Genomic DNA, 17,672 nt, shown 5'->3' with positions numbered 1-17,672 from the left:
AAAGAATCTTGGCTTTACACAGAGATAATGTCCCAGTTAGAGTTGGGGCTCCACACATTACTACAAGACTTGGCCTTGTTTCTTTAGAGGTTACTTCACCTAGAGAAAGAAATCCTTCTTTCTGTGCTGTGCTCTGCAAGTACCACAGCTACTCCTGCTGTCTCCAGCTTTCTCCTGCACACTGGGGCTACCTGGCCTGTATGGAGGCTCTTGCAGGGAGGACTTGCTCCTTGTAATTCTTCTGCAAGTGCTCTGCACATCTCTTCTGCTGTCTCAATAACAACCATGCAGCTAAGCTGGCTTCCAGATATAGCTGACCCGGATAAGTTGACAGGAAAACACTTCCTTTCTGAGAACTCCATGTGTTTTGGGGCTTAATTTTAGTAACACCAGGTTTATTGCTCATTTCTTTCACTGTTACTTGGAGAAGATGAAAACTGCCTATGACGCGCAACTCGGTTCTCAACATTAGACTTTGATTCCTAAGCACACACTGCAGGACTTTGGGAAGACAAAGCTCCACTCCTTAGATGCCATCTCCTGGCTCAGCATCAAAACTGAGATCAGACGAAACTTCTTCTTCGAGGTCAAACTGCTCCAAGGACAATTCATTGACCTGGGAAGAGAAATACAGAGTCAATTTCTTGCTCTACAACGTACATGAACTTCATCCCTGTGCACCTGCAAACAGGGTGGTTTTGAGACAGCCTCCCCAGAATTTACCAACTCTGGAACATTCCCACTTTGGAACGGCTGAGCTCACAAGGCAATGAACCAAGAGGACACCCAGCAGCTCCTCTCCCAAGCAAGTCCTGAATTCCTGTCTGCTCCTCTCCCTATCAGGCTGGAAGGTGCCTTGTGGAGAGAGCATGTTGAATCACCTCGCACACCCCATCCCAAGGGAAGTGAGACGGCAGGGGAGCTGAGGGATGGCTCTTGTGGCAAAGGAGAGCTCTGAGAAGCAGCAGGCTTTGTTTGACTTCCCTGCTCACTTCTCTTGCAGTCAGCACGTGTTAGGTCAGCTCTCTGTGGGTTTAAAAGAGGTCAGATAGAAGGGGCTGTACAGTGTACTTCTCGCTTTCCTGTAGCATTTGAAATGCACCTGCATTTCTCCACAGTGCACAAAGCAGTAGGAGTTTTAAATCCTTAACGTTTTGTGGTTGGGTTTAAACCACGACAGTGCTGCACAATTCCAAGATGGAATTACTTCCTGGGATTTAAGGGGAGGTAATTGCTGCACAGGGGGATGGTGGAGGTTGTAACAGCCAACAGCTCCATCTCCAGTCCCCAGAGGTAAAATACGGGCTCTGTACAAAAACTGAACACCCCCTGCTCCCACCTGCACCAGCCGCTTCAGCTCCTCTTCTGTTAAGCAGTCTGTGGGCTCCTCCTGGGAGGAACTGTACTCCACGGCCACTTTCCCATTCTCTGAAACAGAACCCACAGCAGAGCCACAGTGAGTTACTACTGCGTGTAATGCCACGAAACCAGCCCGAAACTCCAAATGGGAAAATTCTGCTTCACAATGGCTTTCAGAGTGAGTGGCTGGTCTGAACCAGTGTGCTGCTTTCTCTGGCCTTTCTCCTTCTCTACAGCAAACCAAATGGCTCTTACTAAATGGAGTGGAAACTGAAACTGAGGAAGCAGAAATCCATGGAGAGATGGAGTACATTAACTGTCAGTCTCTGCGCATGTGATGGATCAGAAGGCAGGAAGCACTGTGAAACAGCTGAACCCAGAAACCCACCTTTCACATGAACACCTTAATGAAGCCAGGGGAGGAACCTGGCAGATGAAAGGCTGTAGAATGAGGACAGTGGCACTGACCCAAACCCATGAGGATCTGTCATGATAAGCATAAAAGAGTAAAGTACTCAGATACCACATAAACAGGCATCATGAAAAGCTCAGAGAGCACAGCACTTGGAAGCCAGAGGAAGCAGGACTAGCAGCAGTTCCTGTGCAGGCTCAAACCCAGCTCCTACCATTAGAGACTCAAAGGAGACAGTAGCCCCAAAGAAGCATCACTGAACACAGCCGTGGAGCACAGACCTTTGTTGGCACCTGGCTGGCTTGGAACTGGGACAGGAATGTGCAAAGTGCTGCAGTTCAGTTCATGTCACCCCTGGAAGCAGAACTTCCTCACATCTTATGTGGCATGCACATGTAGTGTTAAAAAGCTCTCCCTGACAGCATTTACACCCTTGGAATTTGGAATTTCAGTGACTATTGTCAAAAAAATCTGACCTCTTGTGGATCTTCCTCTTGCTCACAGAGCTCATAGGGTGGAACCACTCTTAAATCATTACAGACCACACACAGGCTTCATTTGGCTCAAGACCCCCCAAAGTCTCAATGAATCCCAAGAGAAGTACAGAGAAAATGGGTATGTATTGGTGATCATGAAAGTTATAATATCATCAGCAAAACCAGCCTGGTGTTTAATACAAAACTAAGCCTTACCTAAGACAATGAGGAGTATCTTCTGAAAGGCACTAGCCAAAGCTCTCCCAGCTGCGAGTTTCTGAGCTCTTCTTGTTGCTGTGAGCAACTCGAGAGAATCTGAACACAACAAGCAGCACGGTATTAAGATATTAATAGGTATTAAGATGATGCTCTGCATACAAAGCACACCGGCTACATTTTGCTAACCAAACAGCTTCACGGTCTGTTAAGAAAGCTGGGTATGGTTTGGGAGTTGTCAGCAGCACCCTCACAGGGGTTTCATGTGCCAGGCCATGGCAGCACATGATCCTTAGGCCTGTGCCAGGAGCCTGCCCAGGGCAGGAGGCAGCACAGACACAGGCACAGAAGTGGCTGTGATGAGGAATGATAATGCTGCAGGCAAAAGGGAGAGAACAGAGGATAGGAAAGTGATGCCAGTGTGAATCAGGGAGGGAAGAGGCATGTTCAGGATCCCTTGCTGCATAGCACAGCAGCTCAGACCCTTGCCTCCCACTGAATTCAGACCCACAAACCGTGCACAGGCAAGACTGCTCAGTGCCTGTGATGGCTGCTGAGAGAGACTTCCAGCCGCACCCAGAGCATACCTGCACTGTTCTCTATGTCTGCCTCGGCCAGGGCGACTCCCCTGGTGCACACTCCGTGTTCGGGCAGTGTCACCTCCACAGCACACAGGTATTTCACAGGTAACGTCCTTTCCAGGTCCTCATTCTCACCACCAAAGCCAGATATATTCTGCAGCTGTTGGGAAGCCCACAGATAATTCATTTGGATTAGATAAGAGGGGATATTATGAACACTTAGGGCTATGCCCATGTACTACACACCTCTGCACAGCATGGGAGTCCAAGGCAGAAGCTGTGTATGGAAGCAGAGCAGAAGCCAAGGCAACTGCCTTCTCTCCCCATGCTTTCAAAATACCCCCATTTGTGGTCTGAAATACAGCTCCTGTAACTATCTCTTATTTGCTGATTTGAGGACAATTCTTCTCATTCCACCAACCAGTACAATTGAGGATGAGGGGAAGGACGACGGGTGAATATAAGGGGCTCCTTACTGTGATGATGCGACTGGACCAGCCGTTAAAGCCAAGGTAGTGGTTGGCCAACTCCTGGCACTTGTTGCTGCTGAGAGCAAGGACTTTTTGCTGCAACCCCTTCTGCTTGGTGCAAACACAAACCTGTGCAGGAAAGAAGAACCCTGCTTAGCCAGGCTCTGCTGTAAGGTTCCCACTATGATACCACTGATTGCTCTGGGAGAAACATCCGCAGGTAACCTAGTTCTTGACCACAAAGAATCCCAGACTGGTTTGTGTTGCAAGGGACTTTAGAGCTCCTCCAGCTCCAACCCCTGCCATGGGCAGGGACCCCTTCCACTGGAGCAGCTTGCTCCAAGCCCCTGTGTCCAATCTGGCCTTGAGCACTGCCAGGGATGGGGCAGCCACAGCTCCTCTGAGCACCCTGTGCCAGCGCCTCAGCACCCTCTCAGTAAAGGTGAGGGTGATTGCGAAACATTCTTATCACAAATGTTAAGTATCTGTTACCCAGAAACAGGCCCTGAAGATTATTCCAGAGGAGGGATGCTGCCATTTTACTGCTTGAATGCTACCTGGGAGCCAGTGGGGGGGATCTCCATGGTGGGAGCACCCAGCCACAAGTCAGTAAACCTTTGCACAGGAAGCATCACTGACACCACCGAGTGTTCCATGTGATTCCACCCTGCTGCTGGAGGTGCCAAGTCCTGCAGGTTTCAGTTGCGTGTTCTGCTTACCTTCAAGGGGGACTTCTGAAACAGCCTTTGCCCATTGCATGCATGCTGGGCTCTGCTGGCATCTCCAGCTGAATAGAACTTGATAACAGCGCAATAGCCAGGCCCTGCCACGGCCGCGTTCCTGCGTGCTCGCACTGAGTAGAGCGGCCCGAACCTGGAAAACGCTGAAAACAGGGAATGCTGAGGAGAGAGAGAAAAAAAGGGCTTTTGAAACATCTCTGGGTGCCCGAAGAGCTGAGCCATGGGAGACTGCTCACAAGGCCTGAGCACCTAGGAGATGAGCGAAGGTTTCAGTACTGTTTAACAGGAATAAGCCCTGGAACAATCAGAGGCTGAGCATGTCTCCACAACAATAAGCTCAGCTTTGCTGGATCTCTGCCCTTATCTCCAATATCATCCAGCCTCTGCACTGGGGGGAGAGCCAAGTCGGACATGACGCTTCCTGCCCCCCATCACCCTCATCCCGGACCCCCTTTGCTCTCCATCATCCTTTGGGTGGGAACGCTTTGCCTGAGCAAAGTGCAGGATTTTGCTGGCAGATGATGGGGTCTGCTCCACCTGACACCGGCATCTGTGCAGTTCTGCTGTGGCACGGGGGGGCACAGAGGACCGCGCGCTGGCGAATGCCTCGGCAACACTGGAATACGAACAAACCCCCAAAAATCCAGAAGAGCGGGATTAGGAACGCGCTGTCAGCACCCACGCGAAGCCACCAGCGCCGAGAGGGCCCTGATGGGCGCTGCGGGGAGGACCCCGGCCCCGCTCCGCAGCCTCGGGGGGCCCCGCTCCCGCTCCGAGCGCCCTCCTCACCTCCAGCCCCGGCTCCGGCTCCAGCCCCCAGACCAGCAGCGTCTGCGCGCTCCCGCCGGGCACCCGGAACTCCACCAGCTCCGCCGTGCCGGGCCCTGCCTCCCGCCCGGCATCGCCCGCCCCGCAGCGGGGCCCCGGCACCAAACCTGCGCTGTCCAAGCCGCCGTTTCCCCCCCCCAGCCCTGCCCCTGCCGCAGCTCGGCCCCGCATCCCCCATTAACCAGACTCGTGTCGGCAGAAGCGTTTATTCTCCGCTTGTCTTTACAGGGAGCAGGGCAGGCGCGGCCAGCGAGGGGCAGGAGCAGGGCGGAGCCGTCCCCGGGGTCAGATGGTGCAGTTCCCCTCCCCGTAGCGCCGGCACTTCATCACCTTCAGGTAGGTCTCCACCTTGTGCAGGTCCTTCTTGAAGCAGGACAGCAAGCCGTAGTTCTTCAGCAGCGCGTCCTCGGTGCGAAGGTGGATGTCGAACTTGTCGTAGGTGGGTTTGAGGATCTGGGGACCCCGCGGGCTCCGGTCCTCCAGCTCCTGCGGGAGGATGGAGAGGTGCCGGGGTATCAGCATCCTCCAAGGGACCCATTGATGAGGCTCCTGTTCAGCTTTTAGAGGAGAGTAGGGCTTCCCCCCCCAGTCATTTTTCAAGCATACTTTTACGTGCTTACAGGCAGGGCAGTTGTGCAGGGGCGATGCTATACAAATTGCTGGTAGGGAGAAGGGAGCTGGGCACAAGGCTGCAGGGAGGAAAGAATGTGCCTTTTGGGGTTTTAAAATAAGGGGAGCGCTGCAGGTCTCTCTGTGGTTACTCTTGCCAAGGAGATGGGGAACCAGGCAAATAATTCTCTTTTCTCCCACTTTCCCAGTGAACAAAGCTCGAACCCAGATCCCAGCCACGTGCATCCGGAGGTGACAGATCTGCCTCTCCTGCCCTGCTTTGCCCACCCCCTGACACAGCAAACAGACACCTTTGGTTGAGTAAACGGTGTTTTAAATGGATGAAGTGTGGTTACTTGTCTAGTTTGTGTACCTCTTCCCAATGGCCAAACACATGTCAAATGGAGAGCAAAACCTGGAAGTGATGCTCAGACATACACCTACTTACTCCAGCCGAATGCCAGGACAGGAGATCTCTCTTTGCTCTCAGGACCTGACTATCAGAGTTATTTAGATGCTAGAAGGTGCTGAGTAGTTGCCCAGCCTCATTCCTCATAGATACAGGTCTCGAAGCTCTAGCTCCATGCACTGGTGGGTAAACTTAGTTGTAGAGTAAGCGTAACTGGGTGATAATAAGCAATTTCACTTAACAGAGAAAAAGTGAAGAGTGACCCTTGAAGAACATCACTTGCCAGGTCTCAGTAATCTGGGTGCTGTATTCATGTGAAAGAGCATGGACTTCCACCCATACTGACTGATATGGGTTGTTTTATACAGTGTCACAAGTCTAAATGCAAAATTCACTCCATTTTGGAGCATTTTGCCCAGAGATGCAGCAAACTTTCTGTTGCTGGTTGTACAGCAGATTTAAGCAACCGAGCATTCTTTGGTGCTGGGTTTGGAAAGACTGGGTCTGGCCTGTTGTGATCTGTACTGCTACCTGAACGGCAACAGCAGTGCTGTTACCCTTTCATTTGTGGTTCCTTGTACTCCCCAGTGATGAACTGAATGCAGCAGGATGTCATGAGCTCAGCATTGTAAGGTAAATGAAGTCCAAAGGATGCCACTGGTGTTCACAGTGGGAGGTGTGTGCTCTGTGTCTGGGAGGTCTTTGTTATTCTGTAGTCATGCTACATGCTGTGACTTACCCTCATCAGAGCTTGGATCCCTTCTTCCAGGTCCTTTAGTTTTTCATACACTCTGTCTGAGGTGCCAAAAACCAGGTTGTTGGTGAACACCTTGCTTAGGTATTGCACCGGGGTCAGCCAGGACTGGATGAGAACCAGCGAGAACCGAAGCAGCTCCATGTCCTGGAATTAAGGAAGGAAAGGCTCAAAGCTTTTCAAGCTCTTTTCTCAAGCTCAAGGCTCAAAGGCTCAGTGCGTCCTCTGAGCCAGCCCGGAGGTGACCCAGGGATGTGCCGCTGCTCCTGCAGCAGATGCAGGGAAACTTGCAAGCTGAGGAGCACCACCCAGCCACGTCCTGTGCAGACAACAGGTTCTTGCTCATTCTTGGGGTGGGAATGTGATTTAAGGCATAACCCACAAGAGGCTTTCCTGCTTCATGCAAGGTTTAAATAGTGAAACAGAGAGAGGAGGCATGAAACACTGAAGTGCTCCCAGATGGAAACCCTCTGTCCCTGGAATGAGGCACAGCTGAGCTCTTCACACAGGCCTGGGCTTGCCCTGGGGAGGAGAACTCACCGATTTCTGCTGAGCGTCGTCCTTCCCCGTGGGAGCAGGGATGGTTTCTGAGTAACAAAACGCTGCCTGGGAGTTTTTGTTGGCGTGTCTTTGGTCCTCTGGGATATAGGTGCGTTCCTGCGGAGACATCCAAACACACCCAGCTCTGTTGCCTCTGTACTGGTTGAAGACAAGAGGCCCTTGCCCAGGCTCTGTTCAGGACAGCTCGCAGTTACTCTTTGCAAGAAGTAAAGGAGAGGTGTCTCTGTACAGGGTTGGCAAGTAGGGAGCAGGAGTTTCTGTGCTGGCCCAATAGCTACTGGACCTAAAGGTCTTCCTCACACTCAGCTGAGGTGCTGAGGGTTCTCCCATGGATCACATCACCCCCAAGGACAGCTCTTGCTCCTGCCAGCAGCAGGAACTGCATAGTTTTCAGCTCTCAGACTCGCCCAGGGCCAAAGGTGACTGACACAGAAAGTCCTGCAAAGCATCTGTGCCACTTCCCACTGCTTCAGGGTCTCTTTGAGAGACCTCAGCCTGTGCAGCAGCTCTGCACATGGGCACTGATGGCCTCAAGGAGGAGGCTGTGCAGGATCAGAGGTTGGGACAGAGCCTGTCCTATCCTACTGAGACCCTTTCTCCTCATCAAGGGCTGGTGGTTGAAAAGTCTCTGGCTCTAGGAAGTGACACAGTCCTGGAGCCATCAAGTTAATGTGGAGGAGGTGCCCGGAGGCCACAGAACTTACGAACTCTTTGTATGTCTCAGCAGCCAGGAGGTGAAGGTGCTGAGCCCTCAGCACAGCGTTGGCAAACAGGTTGGAAAGGGGCATGGCCGGGAAGGTGGCAGCTTCCTGTGGCCACTGCAGTCCCAGAGTGATGACAGCAAGGAAGAGAGGAGACAGCCAGGATCCTGCAGCAAAGCAGAGAGCTGGAGTGTTAGCAGCCCTTTAGTGACAGTGCTGAGGAGCAGGCTGGCCCTCGGCGATTGAGCCCCAGCCTCTTCTGCCCATGCTGCCCTAAAGGTTTTCAGCCTGTGCCATCCACTCACACAAGTGTCCGTCTGTGCTTGCAAAGACCCCAGAGTTAACCTCAGACAAATGCCCTGGAGCCTGTAGGACTTGGATGCACACATTAGATGTCATCCTGATCCCTACTTTGAGCTTGGAGTATGGGTTTTAATACTCCTGCCAACACTTATCTTAATGATAACTGTTATAACTGCATCTTGCCCTTGTTCTTCATGTTCTCCACCCTCTCCTTGTCCAGTTTAGGCCGAAGACTACCTGAGTTAATTCATGGATTAGTGACACTGTGGGGAAAAGTATCCTTTCTCATTGATTTATAAGTTGCCACATTTTCATTTAAGGCTAGCACTGAGTGTGTATAGCACAGCACAGTGCCATCATCATCATCATCTTCATCATCTCCCCTCATCCAGGGGATGGGGCAGCCACAGCTTCTCTGGGCACCCTGTGCCAGCGCCTCAGCACCCTCACAGGGAACAGCTTCTGCCTAAGAGCTCAGCTCAGTCTCCCCTCGGGCAGGTTCAAGCCATTCCCCTTGGCCTGTCCCTACAGGCCCTTGTCCCAAGCACCTCTCCAAGTTTCCTGCAGCCCCTTTAGGCACTGGAGCTGCTCTCAGGTCTCCCTGGAGCAGATCCTTCAAAACTGAAATAAAGGAAAGTACCTGGAGCCATTTCCGCCCGGTTCGTTGCTCAGTTCACAGTGAAGGTTTCCTCCTTTCACGTAGGCTGACAAAGGCCACTGTTGAGCCATCCCTTATATAGCAGGGGGTCTGTTTAAAATGTATATGTGTGTCACGATCACAACAACATATCTGTATCTTCTCTGTGCATAAATGCACAAGTGTTCGCCATGGTGCTCCCTAATCACAGTCATTTATACAGAGATGGAAAGGTTGGGGAGGTTGTTTGCCTGGGGATGATTTTGCCATATTCCGCTGTTTATTACAAATAAAGGTTTCTTCATCATAGGAAGACCCATCCCAAAATCACATCAGTGCTTTCACGCGGGCGAGCTTGCTGTGTCCTCCTGGTGTCCCTGCCTGCCTCTGCAGCTGTGGCAGAGCTGATGGGCCAGTTTGGGAGATCGGACTTGAATCAGGTGGGACCTTTTCCCCTGCATCGTGAGCAGGGATGGATGTTATCAATGAGGCACATCCTGTTCCTGCCAAGTCCTTTCTTTCCATTTCTACCAAAACTGTAAAAGTTCAGTGAATCATTTTGGTGTCCTGGTTTGCCATGGGGGTAGTAAACTGCTGTCATAGCCAGCTTCCAGCCTGTCTGCTGCACATCCAGCTGCCAGAGCTCTGGGAGGTTTCTTGTCCTCAGCTGGACAAAGCAAGGAGAAGATCTCGTTAAGAGCATCTTCCTGCTCTTGTCTGAGATGCAAACATGAAATATCTCTGGATTGAGCAGGGGGCTGGTGTGGAAAGGAGGCAGAGAGATGGGGAAGAGGAGATGGAGAAGGGGACATGGGCAAGAGGAGAGGTCACAGCACACCTATCCCTGCATTTGAGCAAACCAAGACAGAACCTGGGACGGGCAGCTCCAGGGGAGGCTTAAAGGACTTTTCCTCCTCAAGAGGCACCAATTGCCTCTCAAACCAGGCTCAGGGATGGTTCCCTGGTCACGGTGGTGGTGTGGCTCCTCCAGGCCCTGGAGTTGCTGTGCCCCTGGTATGGCTCCGGTTTCCCGGAGGCAGCATCATCACTGGGGCAGAGGGTGCAAGAGCTGGTTAATAAACATGCCAGGAGAGCGTGGCCTGTTCCAAGAAGCCCCCGGGTGTTTGCTCACTGGAGACATGGTGCTGTCGTAGGGTAAATGTCAGTCCCTGGCGCAGAGGGAACAGTGGGTCCTGCAGCTATCAGGTGTCCCGTCACCCAATAGCCAGCAGCATCTGGGGGTGTTTTTCTCCTCCAGATCCTGTTTAAATATGTCAATATTTGTCAGAGGAGAGCAGGGCAGCGGGTACCCCAGCCCAGCACCGCCTCTGCTGCCTCTGCATGATGATGCTCTACCACTGCAGCTGCATTGGTGCAGCACCAGGGACCCGAGTCCTGCCCGTCACTTGCTGCCTTCCTGCTCTCTCAGTACAAGCATGGTGCTAAAGCACAGAATCCCAGCTTGGTTTGGGCTGGAAGGGACCTTAAAGCTCTTCCAGTTCCAACCCCCTGCTGTGGGCAGGCTTGCAGCCAAGCAATGATCCATGATGCAACCAGGATGATCCAGACTGTGTGGTGCCCCTGAGGCTTGGTTTGTTCCCAGTCATCTCTGGGCATTAAATGAGGCAGAAGTGCTGTGGAGAAAGTAGTGCCACTGGGAAGTGGTGGGCTGGGCACACACAGGCCACTGGCACAATTACAGTTGCATCAGCAGCTCTCAGATACCAGCTCGGGATGCTTTAGTGTTTCATTTGTGACCCAAAGCTGCATCTCATAAAGCAGTGTGACACTCGGTGCTTTTCCAAGCCCCTTTTCTTCTCTGGGACAGAAAAAACCCCTCAATTCTCTTCAGGGTGGTCCCATGTCTGCCTTACCCTGAGCATCACCAGCAGCATCTAAATAAGTGAAGCAGCTTTCCACCTGTTGGTGTGTGGAGAAGTCTATGGCTACTCTTGGCTCTGCCTCCCAGCCTGCGCTCAGGGCCCTCAGGGGGCGAGGTTTGGGTTCCAGCTGGCCTGGACCCATGGGAATCTGCTCCTTATGGCCAGGGCACTGGCACCGGCACCAGGGCTGTGGGACAGGCACGGACTGGGCGCAGCGCGAGGGAGCAGCACGGGAATTTACCCGTGACCTTTATTAGGACTCAGAAAGCAGTTGGGCAGGTGTGTCCCACAGTGCACATCTGTGCCATCGGTTCTGAGGTCGCACGGGTCCCTCAGCGCGGGGACATCTTCGTGGCACGGGCCAGCTCTTGAGAGCTGTGTCCCCAGCTTTTCCTGTAGTCTCTGGGGAGAATGAGATGGTTTTTTAGGATGCTCCACCTCCGACAGCTGCTGGGCACAGCTGTGGCCGGAAAGCTGCCGGTGGCCCCAAATCCTCTTCCATCATCCACATGGTGCTGCTCACCTTGGGCTGCTCACCTTGGGGGGCTCACCTTGGGCTGCTCACCCTGGGGGGCTCACCTTGGGCTGCTCACCTTGGTGCTGCTCACCCTGACTCCTCTGCCAGGGCTGCAGGGGGGTCTCACAGGCCAGGAGGGTCCTTGCAGCACACAGTGACCATGGCTGGTCCTGTCCTTCCCAGGGGTGGTGGGGCTTAGGTAGCACTACCCATGCAGGAGCCCGGTGCTGGTGTGGGTCTGCTAGGGTTTGGGGCCAGGTTGGTACTGGGGGGTTTGCAGGTGGCTCCTAATTCTACATGGGCTTTAGGGGTGTAGCAGGGCCTGGGCTCTGTGCAGGGATGCTGGAGGTGGTTTGTAACCAGGGATCACAGCCTGGATCCAGGCACCCATCAGAGCTGTGGTCCAGGGCAGGAGCTGGGGCCGGTCCCTGCGGATGCTGGCGCTGGGTGCAGGACCCCTCACTCTTCTCCTGGGTGCTCCCCAACTGTCCACTTGGCTTTCACATCCCGGAAGGGGGTGATGTCCTCGTAGGTGGCCATCTGCTCCACCTCCAGGCCCTGCAGTGAGAGAGGGGCTGAGACGTGGCAGGGGGCCATGGTTTCACCCACAGTGCAGAGAACCATGGCATCAACCAGGCTGGAAAAGACCTCTCAGCTCATCCAGTCCAGCCATTCCCCGGCACTGCCAATGCCACCATTAAACCATGGCACTGAGGGTCTCGGTTACATGGTTTGTGAGCCCTTTGGGACCCATGTCAGGGGTGTTCCTCCAGAGACTGGGGCAGCTTTTGAGATGGGATGGAGATAGATGCTGGATGTGCTCAGAGAGCGGTTCGGTTTTATGAGCAGCTCTTTACAGCTGATGTGCAACAGGCGTTGGGAAGGAAAAAAATGTCCTGATGTGCCCCGCAGGGGCTGGTGGTGCCCATCAGACACCAGCAAAGGCACGAGGCTCTCTCAGGGCTCAGGCTGATATTGCAGAGATACTTCTCTACTGAATGCAGCATTACCTCATAGGTGTGGTCCTCCTCCAGGCTTTCCTTGCCTTCGCCCTGTGGAGAGGAGAGCCACAGGTCGGGTGCCAGCACCCACCAGGATCCCCCATCCCCTGTCCCCAGCCTCGTCCCTCCTCTTCGCAGGCAAACCCACGCAGCCCCACACTGGTTTAGATGCTTATTTTCCCACTTGAGGTAGCCACGCTCCCATGGAGCACCCCAAACCCAGCCCCGCTCACCCCTGTCCCTAGCAGCGTCCTGCCCGGGATGCACTGCGAACATTGTGGGGACACCCCCACTGCTGGAGATGCTGTCACTTACTTTATTGAGGAAGAGGAGTATGGGGACGCTGATGAAGACGACAAGCAGGATGGACTGGATGATGATGATGGCGTCCTTCAGGGTGTTCCTGCTCTGCACCTGCCGGATGTTACTGTGACCTGGGAGCAACAGCACAGGGATAGCTCCAAGCTCCACCTCCAAGTGTCAGCGAGAGCAGATGGGGGGGACAGGGGTGACCAGCTCTCCCCACTGGGACAGACCAGAGCATTGCAAACGGCCATCGGGGCCAGCTCTGGGGTGAGACAGCTTGGGCAGGAGCCACCACTCGCCATGGAGGGGAAAGGGTGAGAGAAGGAGAAGGAGCATGGCTTGGGGTGCAAAGAGGATGGGGAGCTCCCACTCACTCAGGACCTTGAGCTGTGTCCCGCAGTCATGCGGCCGCTGCTCCGCTGTGAGGTTCTTCCTGTCACAGACGTAGATGCCGTTGTCCTCGTAGGTGATGCTGGAGATGGTGAAGCTGGTGAAGTTCTCTGTTGTCTGGATGCTGTAGCGGGGGGTGCTGGTACTCAGCTCGTGGAAGTCGTCGCTGCCCTCCGCCAGCTTGTACCACTGGATGCTGTGGGGGTCCTCGAAGTAGCAGATGAACTGGATGGGAGTGTTCTTCCTGGCCCCCACAAAGCGCGGGTACTGCCTCACCGTGATGCACCCGCTGTCTGCTGGGGACAAGGGGGGTCACGGAGAGCAGGGCCCCTGCCCCTGGGGGGCATCCTGCTCCCACGAGACCCCCCCAGCATCTCCCAAATCAACAGCTGCTCATTGCCATGGATTACGCTGCTTTTGAGCAGAGCTTGGCTCTGGTGATGCGAGCGCTTGTGATTTTGCTGTGTTTCGTGGGTTTAGCCGGTATTTTGGGTTGCAGAGTTCGTGCTGAACCTCCCCGTGGGTGGGAATGGCGCAAACACCGTGTGACGGTGCCAGTGCCTGCTCACACAACGTGCTCTGTGAGCACAGGGAGATGTGGGTGCCCAGGGAGGACAGAGCAGATGTGGCTCTGCAGAGGGAGCCGGGCTGGGGGAGGCCACCAAGGAGCTTGCAGCCTGGGAATTGCCTTTGCGATGGAGAAGGCCGGTGGGTGATGGGACATCTCCCACCCCTTCATGGCATCCAGTGGGAATGGGAGGGACATGCTGGGGTAGAGCCCGGAGGTTACCTGTGCTGTTCCAGGTGCTGTTGTCTGCTGAGATCCCACCTGCAAGACAGGAAACGGGCCCTGAGATAGAGGCCAGGACAAGCCCGTGTAGATGTCCCACATGGGATGGCACGTACCATGGTCCTTCATTCCCACTCCATGCTTCATGGAGTGCTTGGGACCATCAACCCAGGACACCGGGCAGCGCAGAATTGGGTGCGAGCCCTTCTATTTCCATCCCATCTCCTACGTCTTCTCTAACTGAGCTGCTTTCCAGTTGACATCCCAATGAAACCTGCCTTTGCTGTTAACGTCCCCACGCCTGGCACCCCCCAGACAGACTCGCGCCTCTTCATGTACACCAGAAACGTTTTCCCTGCTGGGACTTCCCTGCCCTTGCAGCCCTGGGATGGCTGGGGGGCTTCTCACCCCATGGGGCCGTGCACCCCCCCGATGAGCCTGGATGGAGCTGTGGGACCTGTGATGCACTGCAGGAAGTGGGGCAAGGCGGGGACCCCCCAGCACCCGTGGGTGCCCCCGCCACAGCTCCAGCACCCCTGTGCCTCGGTTCCTCTTGGTGCAGCTGGGCAGGAAGCACCAGCCCTGTTTACTGCAGCGCTTCAGTGCCCAGCTCCATCCATGCGACCACAGTTGGCCAAACCCTGCTGCGGGGAGGCTGGTGGGGAGGGGGGGGCTGCCCCGGCCCTGAGAGGAGAAGGAAGGAAGAAGAAGGAAGATCCGATGCCTTTGCCCCAAGCCTTCCCACCCTGCTGCAGGCCTCCCTTTCCCAAGCAGCAGCCCACAGGGACCTCTTCCAGGTCCGTGCTCTTCACCTCCAGCACCTGCATCCCTGCACGGAAACTGCCCCCTCCAGCCCCATTTCGTCTCTTTCTGAGCCGGGAGATGCTCCTCGTCCGGGATGTGCCGGGTGCACGTCCCTGCTGCCCGCGGTGCTGCTGCCAGCCCGACACAGGCCTTTGCTCGCCATGGGGTTTCCAAGTGAAGACCAGGCTGGTCCCTGCCCCTGAGAACCCTCCCACCCCTCAGCTCCCGGGGGGTCCTGTCCGTGGTACGGAGTGGAGCTGGATGAGCATTAATGTCCCTTCAACCCAAACCAGGCTGTGGTTCTATGGTCCCCTTTGCAGCCATGGGTGGGCTGAGCTTCCCCTGTCCTCCCTCAAAGCCAACATGAGAGCCAGGATGAAACCCTGTGATTCCAGTCTATGCATGGGGATGCAAAGGGGAATGGCACAGGGATGTTCACACAGGGCCCACAGATCAGCCCAAAAAGCCTTTTTCCTCCCATTTCTCCTTCACTCTCAGGCGCTGACCCCATGAAGCAAAGGGATGGGGCTTGGCTGTGGCCTCAGCGATGTGCTGACCTGAGAGCAAGGAACGGTGAAAACCACCCAACAACCCTTCCTCTTTCCTGCCAGCGGCAACCACAGCCCGAGCCGGGCTCCCGGCAAAGCCAAGGGGCTGCCCGAAGGGTCCCATCCCTGCACCCAATGGAAAGCAGCCCCCGGAACCCGGGTTCAGTGCGTGTGGAGCAGAGCTGGGTGAAGCCCTCATTGCACCAAGCAGGGGACAGCGCCAGCGCATTGCGGGTGCACGAGCACAGCTGCTGTGTTGAGCACCTACCTGTGACCAGCGCCATCGCCCAGAGGTTCAGCTGGAGCACCCAGAGCCTGCTGCAGAAATCAGCCATCTCTGATGGCCAACAGCAGGGGCACATCCAGCCCTGGCTCTCAGTCCTGTGGACCACGGCACCCGGTGCGGCCGGCTCGGCCTCTGTACCTAAAAATGGCAAAGCTGCTGCTACACGAGACAGCCCCTTTCCTGCTCATGTAAATGCTCCTCGATGGGGACTTTCCCCTTGGGGATGGTTTTGAATGTGACACAGACACCGGGGCGGCCGGTGCCTGCGCCGTGGGCCCCATCCAGCCTCGTGCCCCTGGGCTGTGCTCGCCGTGAAGGCGGCCACGACTGGGGTGGGTCTGGACCAGAACTGGAGATGAGCCCATCTGCAAAGCACTCAGTGGTGCAAAACCTGGGCTGAGCACAGGGGATGGGCCCGGGGATCAGGATGTGACCATTGGCACTGCCACATCCCTATGGGGTAGAGGATGGGGGTGACCCCAGAGTTGCACCACAGCTCCATGGCAAGGGGAGATCCCCCTGGGGCACTTAGTGCTGCAGGTGATGGGCAGGGGTTGATGCTGGCCTATCTGGAGCAGGAATGAGGTGGGAAGAGGGAATGCTTGTGCTCCTTGTGGGGATCAGTGGGATCAGTGTCCCACCTCCCAGCCCTGCGTCCGCCCTTCCAGGGAAGGGTGAAATCTGGGGTTGGCCAAAGTGAGGTGCCATAGAATCATAGAACAGTTTGGGTTGGAAAGGACCTTGAGATCATCCAGTTCCAACCCCCTGCCATGGGCAGGGACACCTCACACTAAACCATCCCACCCAAGGCTTTACCCAACCTGGCCTTGAAAGTCCCCTTGAGAGGTGTCCCCTCCCTGGGTCCCAGCCGTGCCTGCTCCTTCCCCGTACCCTGTTTGCCACAACTGAGACCCTTCTCCATGAATCCCTGGAGATGGGCAGTCCCTGGGGAAGCAGGGGCTGAGCTCTGTCCCGCTTTGCTCTGACCCGGGAGCACGGTTTCCCTCCATGCTGTGAGCACTGAACTGTGCCTCCCTGTGAAAAGCACCCTTGGGTCCTTCTGCCAGCAGCACTGGTCCCCAGAGCCCAGCTCCCTGCCTGGGGCCTCCCCAGACCTGCTGCTGCTGCTGCGCTTCTGGTGGGGTTCTTGCCTGTTCTGAGCAACCAGAGCTGCTGGCAACCAGCCCGAGCCTCACCTGGCGTGCAGGGGGGCATGAAGCGAGGAGGCAAAAAGGGTTCCAGAGAAAGGCTGGTCCCAGGAGGGAGAAAGAGATGAGGGGAGAGGTGCCTCCTTGCAGAGCTTCTGGGTGGTGCTGTGCACGGTGCTGTGCATGGGTTCTGCTGCCGTCGCCCCTGGTCCTGCTGGAGCAGCACAGCCTCCTGTGACATCCTGCAAGGCAAAAGCAGCAAGCGATGCCCCGCGCCCGGAGGCACTGGGTGGGCTTTCATCAAGCCCCATCTGGAGGTGGGAGCTGTGACAGGAATGCCTGGGACAAATAAAGAGGGTTCGCAGAGACCGTGACAGCCGGATTGCCCCTGCACAGCCTGCAGGCTCCTTGATGCCCTCAGACAGGAGCAGGTCTGGCCTTGGAGTCCCCGTGCTTGCAGTACCCAGTGGTAGGGGACCTGGTGGTCTCACAGGGATGTCCCGTGCCCTTCCTCCGGGCCACCAGCACACAGCCCATGGCCTGTGGGCAGCGCAGAGCTGCTGCCAGGCAGCTGCACCCTTCCCCAGCCCATTCCTATTCATCAGGGCTCGGGTTTCAGAGCTGTCCTTTCCCCCGCTGTGAGAGGACAGGGACAGTGAGCAGTGCCCCCTCCTCCCTCCAGCCCCGGTACCACGATGCTCTCACTCGAATGATGCCAGCCCCGGGACGAGCTGTTCCAGGCAGGGCAAGAGCACAGCAGCGAGGCCACGCCAGGGCCCTGGCGACGTCAGCAGGTCCTGGGTCACATCCTGCTCCAGCCGCACACTGACGCGGAAACCTCCTTCACCCACCACCGCCTTCTCCCCATGGTGATGAGCTGCTCCTGCGCAGCTGTGGGGCAGGTTTGGCCCCACAGAGCCTGGCATGGGGCAGCTCAGGGGGT

At 55.6% G+C, this 17,672-nt stretch overlaps 3 protein-coding genes and 1 long non-coding RNA gene across 11 annotated transcripts; 1 reads left to right on the top strand and 3 right to left on the bottom strand.

The window, feature by feature from the left end:
- Positions 1–374: 374 nt before the first annotated feature.
- RDM1 (RAD52 motif containing 1) lies at positions 375–5,113 on the bottom strand. Of its 7 annotated transcripts, XM_065698850.1 has the most exons (8): positions 5,044–5,113; positions 4,234–4,870; positions 3,521–3,643; positions 3,051–3,204; positions 2,464–2,562; positions 1,340–1,428; positions 724–1,026; positions 531–616 (listed from the first exon to the last, which is right to left on the bottom strand). In XM_065698850.1, exons 2-7 carry the CDS (start codon positions 4,474–4,476, stop codon positions 760–762), a joined length of 975 nt encoding a protein of 324 aa, XP_065554922.1. In that variant the 5' UTR covers positions 4,477–4,870; positions 5,044–5,113; the 3' UTR covers positions 531–616; positions 724–759. The 7 variants fall into 7 exon arrangements, with proteins under 7 accessions (XP_065554924.1, XP_065554922.1, XP_065554923.1 ...); XM_065698852.1 differs by lacking the exon at positions 724–1,026 and having other exon boundaries at positions 375–616; XM_065698851.1 differs by lacking the exon at positions 5,044–5,113 and having other exon boundaries at positions 4,234–5,037.
- Positions 5,114–6,033, top strand: LOC136023884 (uncharacterized). Its single transcript, XR_010616721.1, has 2 exons — positions 5,114–5,418; positions 5,901–6,033. It is a non-coding gene; the product is annotated as an uncharacterized LOC136023884 (long non-coding RNA).
- On the bottom strand, positions 5,275–9,149 carry GH1 (growth hormone 1). Its single transcript, XM_065698860.1, has 5 exons — positions 9,060–9,149; positions 8,120–8,283; positions 7,395–7,511; positions 6,840–7,001; positions 5,275–5,568 (listed from the first exon to the last, which is right to left on the bottom strand). The coding sequence occupies exons 1-5, from the start codon at positions 9,067–9,069 to the stop codon at positions 5,368–5,370; spliced, it is 654 nt and encodes a 217-aa protein (XP_065554932.1). The 5' UTR covers positions 9,070–9,149; the 3' UTR covers positions 5,275–5,367.
- Positions 9,150–11,157: 2,008 nt separating this feature from the next.
- CD79B (CD79b molecule) lies at positions 11,158–15,738 on the bottom strand. Of its 2 annotated transcripts, none has more exons than XM_065698857.1 (6): positions 15,564–15,738; positions 13,944–13,982; positions 13,138–13,449; positions 12,773–12,891; positions 12,467–12,508; positions 11,158–12,014 (listed from the first exon to the last, which is right to left on the bottom strand). In XM_065698857.1, the coding sequence occupies exons 1-6, from the start codon at positions 15,655–15,657 to the stop codon at positions 11,916–11,918; spliced, it is 705 nt and encodes a 234-aa protein (XP_065554929.1). In that variant the 5' UTR covers positions 15,658–15,738; the 3' UTR covers positions 11,158–11,915. The 2 variants fall into 2 exon arrangements, with proteins under 2 accessions (XP_065554929.1, XP_065554931.1); XM_065698859.1 differs by having other exon boundaries at positions 13,138–13,446; positions 15,564–15,737.
- Positions 15,739–17,672: the final 1,934 nt, after the last annotated feature.

This window comes from Lathamus discolor, chromosome 20 (assembly GCF_037157495.1).
Source record: "Lathamus discolor isolate bLatDis1 chromosome 20, bLatDis1.hap1, whole genome shotgun sequence".
Classification (NCBI taxonomy): domain Eukaryota; kingdom Metazoa; phylum Chordata; class Aves; order Psittaciformes; family Psittacidae; genus Lathamus; species Lathamus discolor.
Note: the sequence above shows the minus strand (reverse complement) of the source record. Positions and strands in the feature narration are given on the sequence as shown.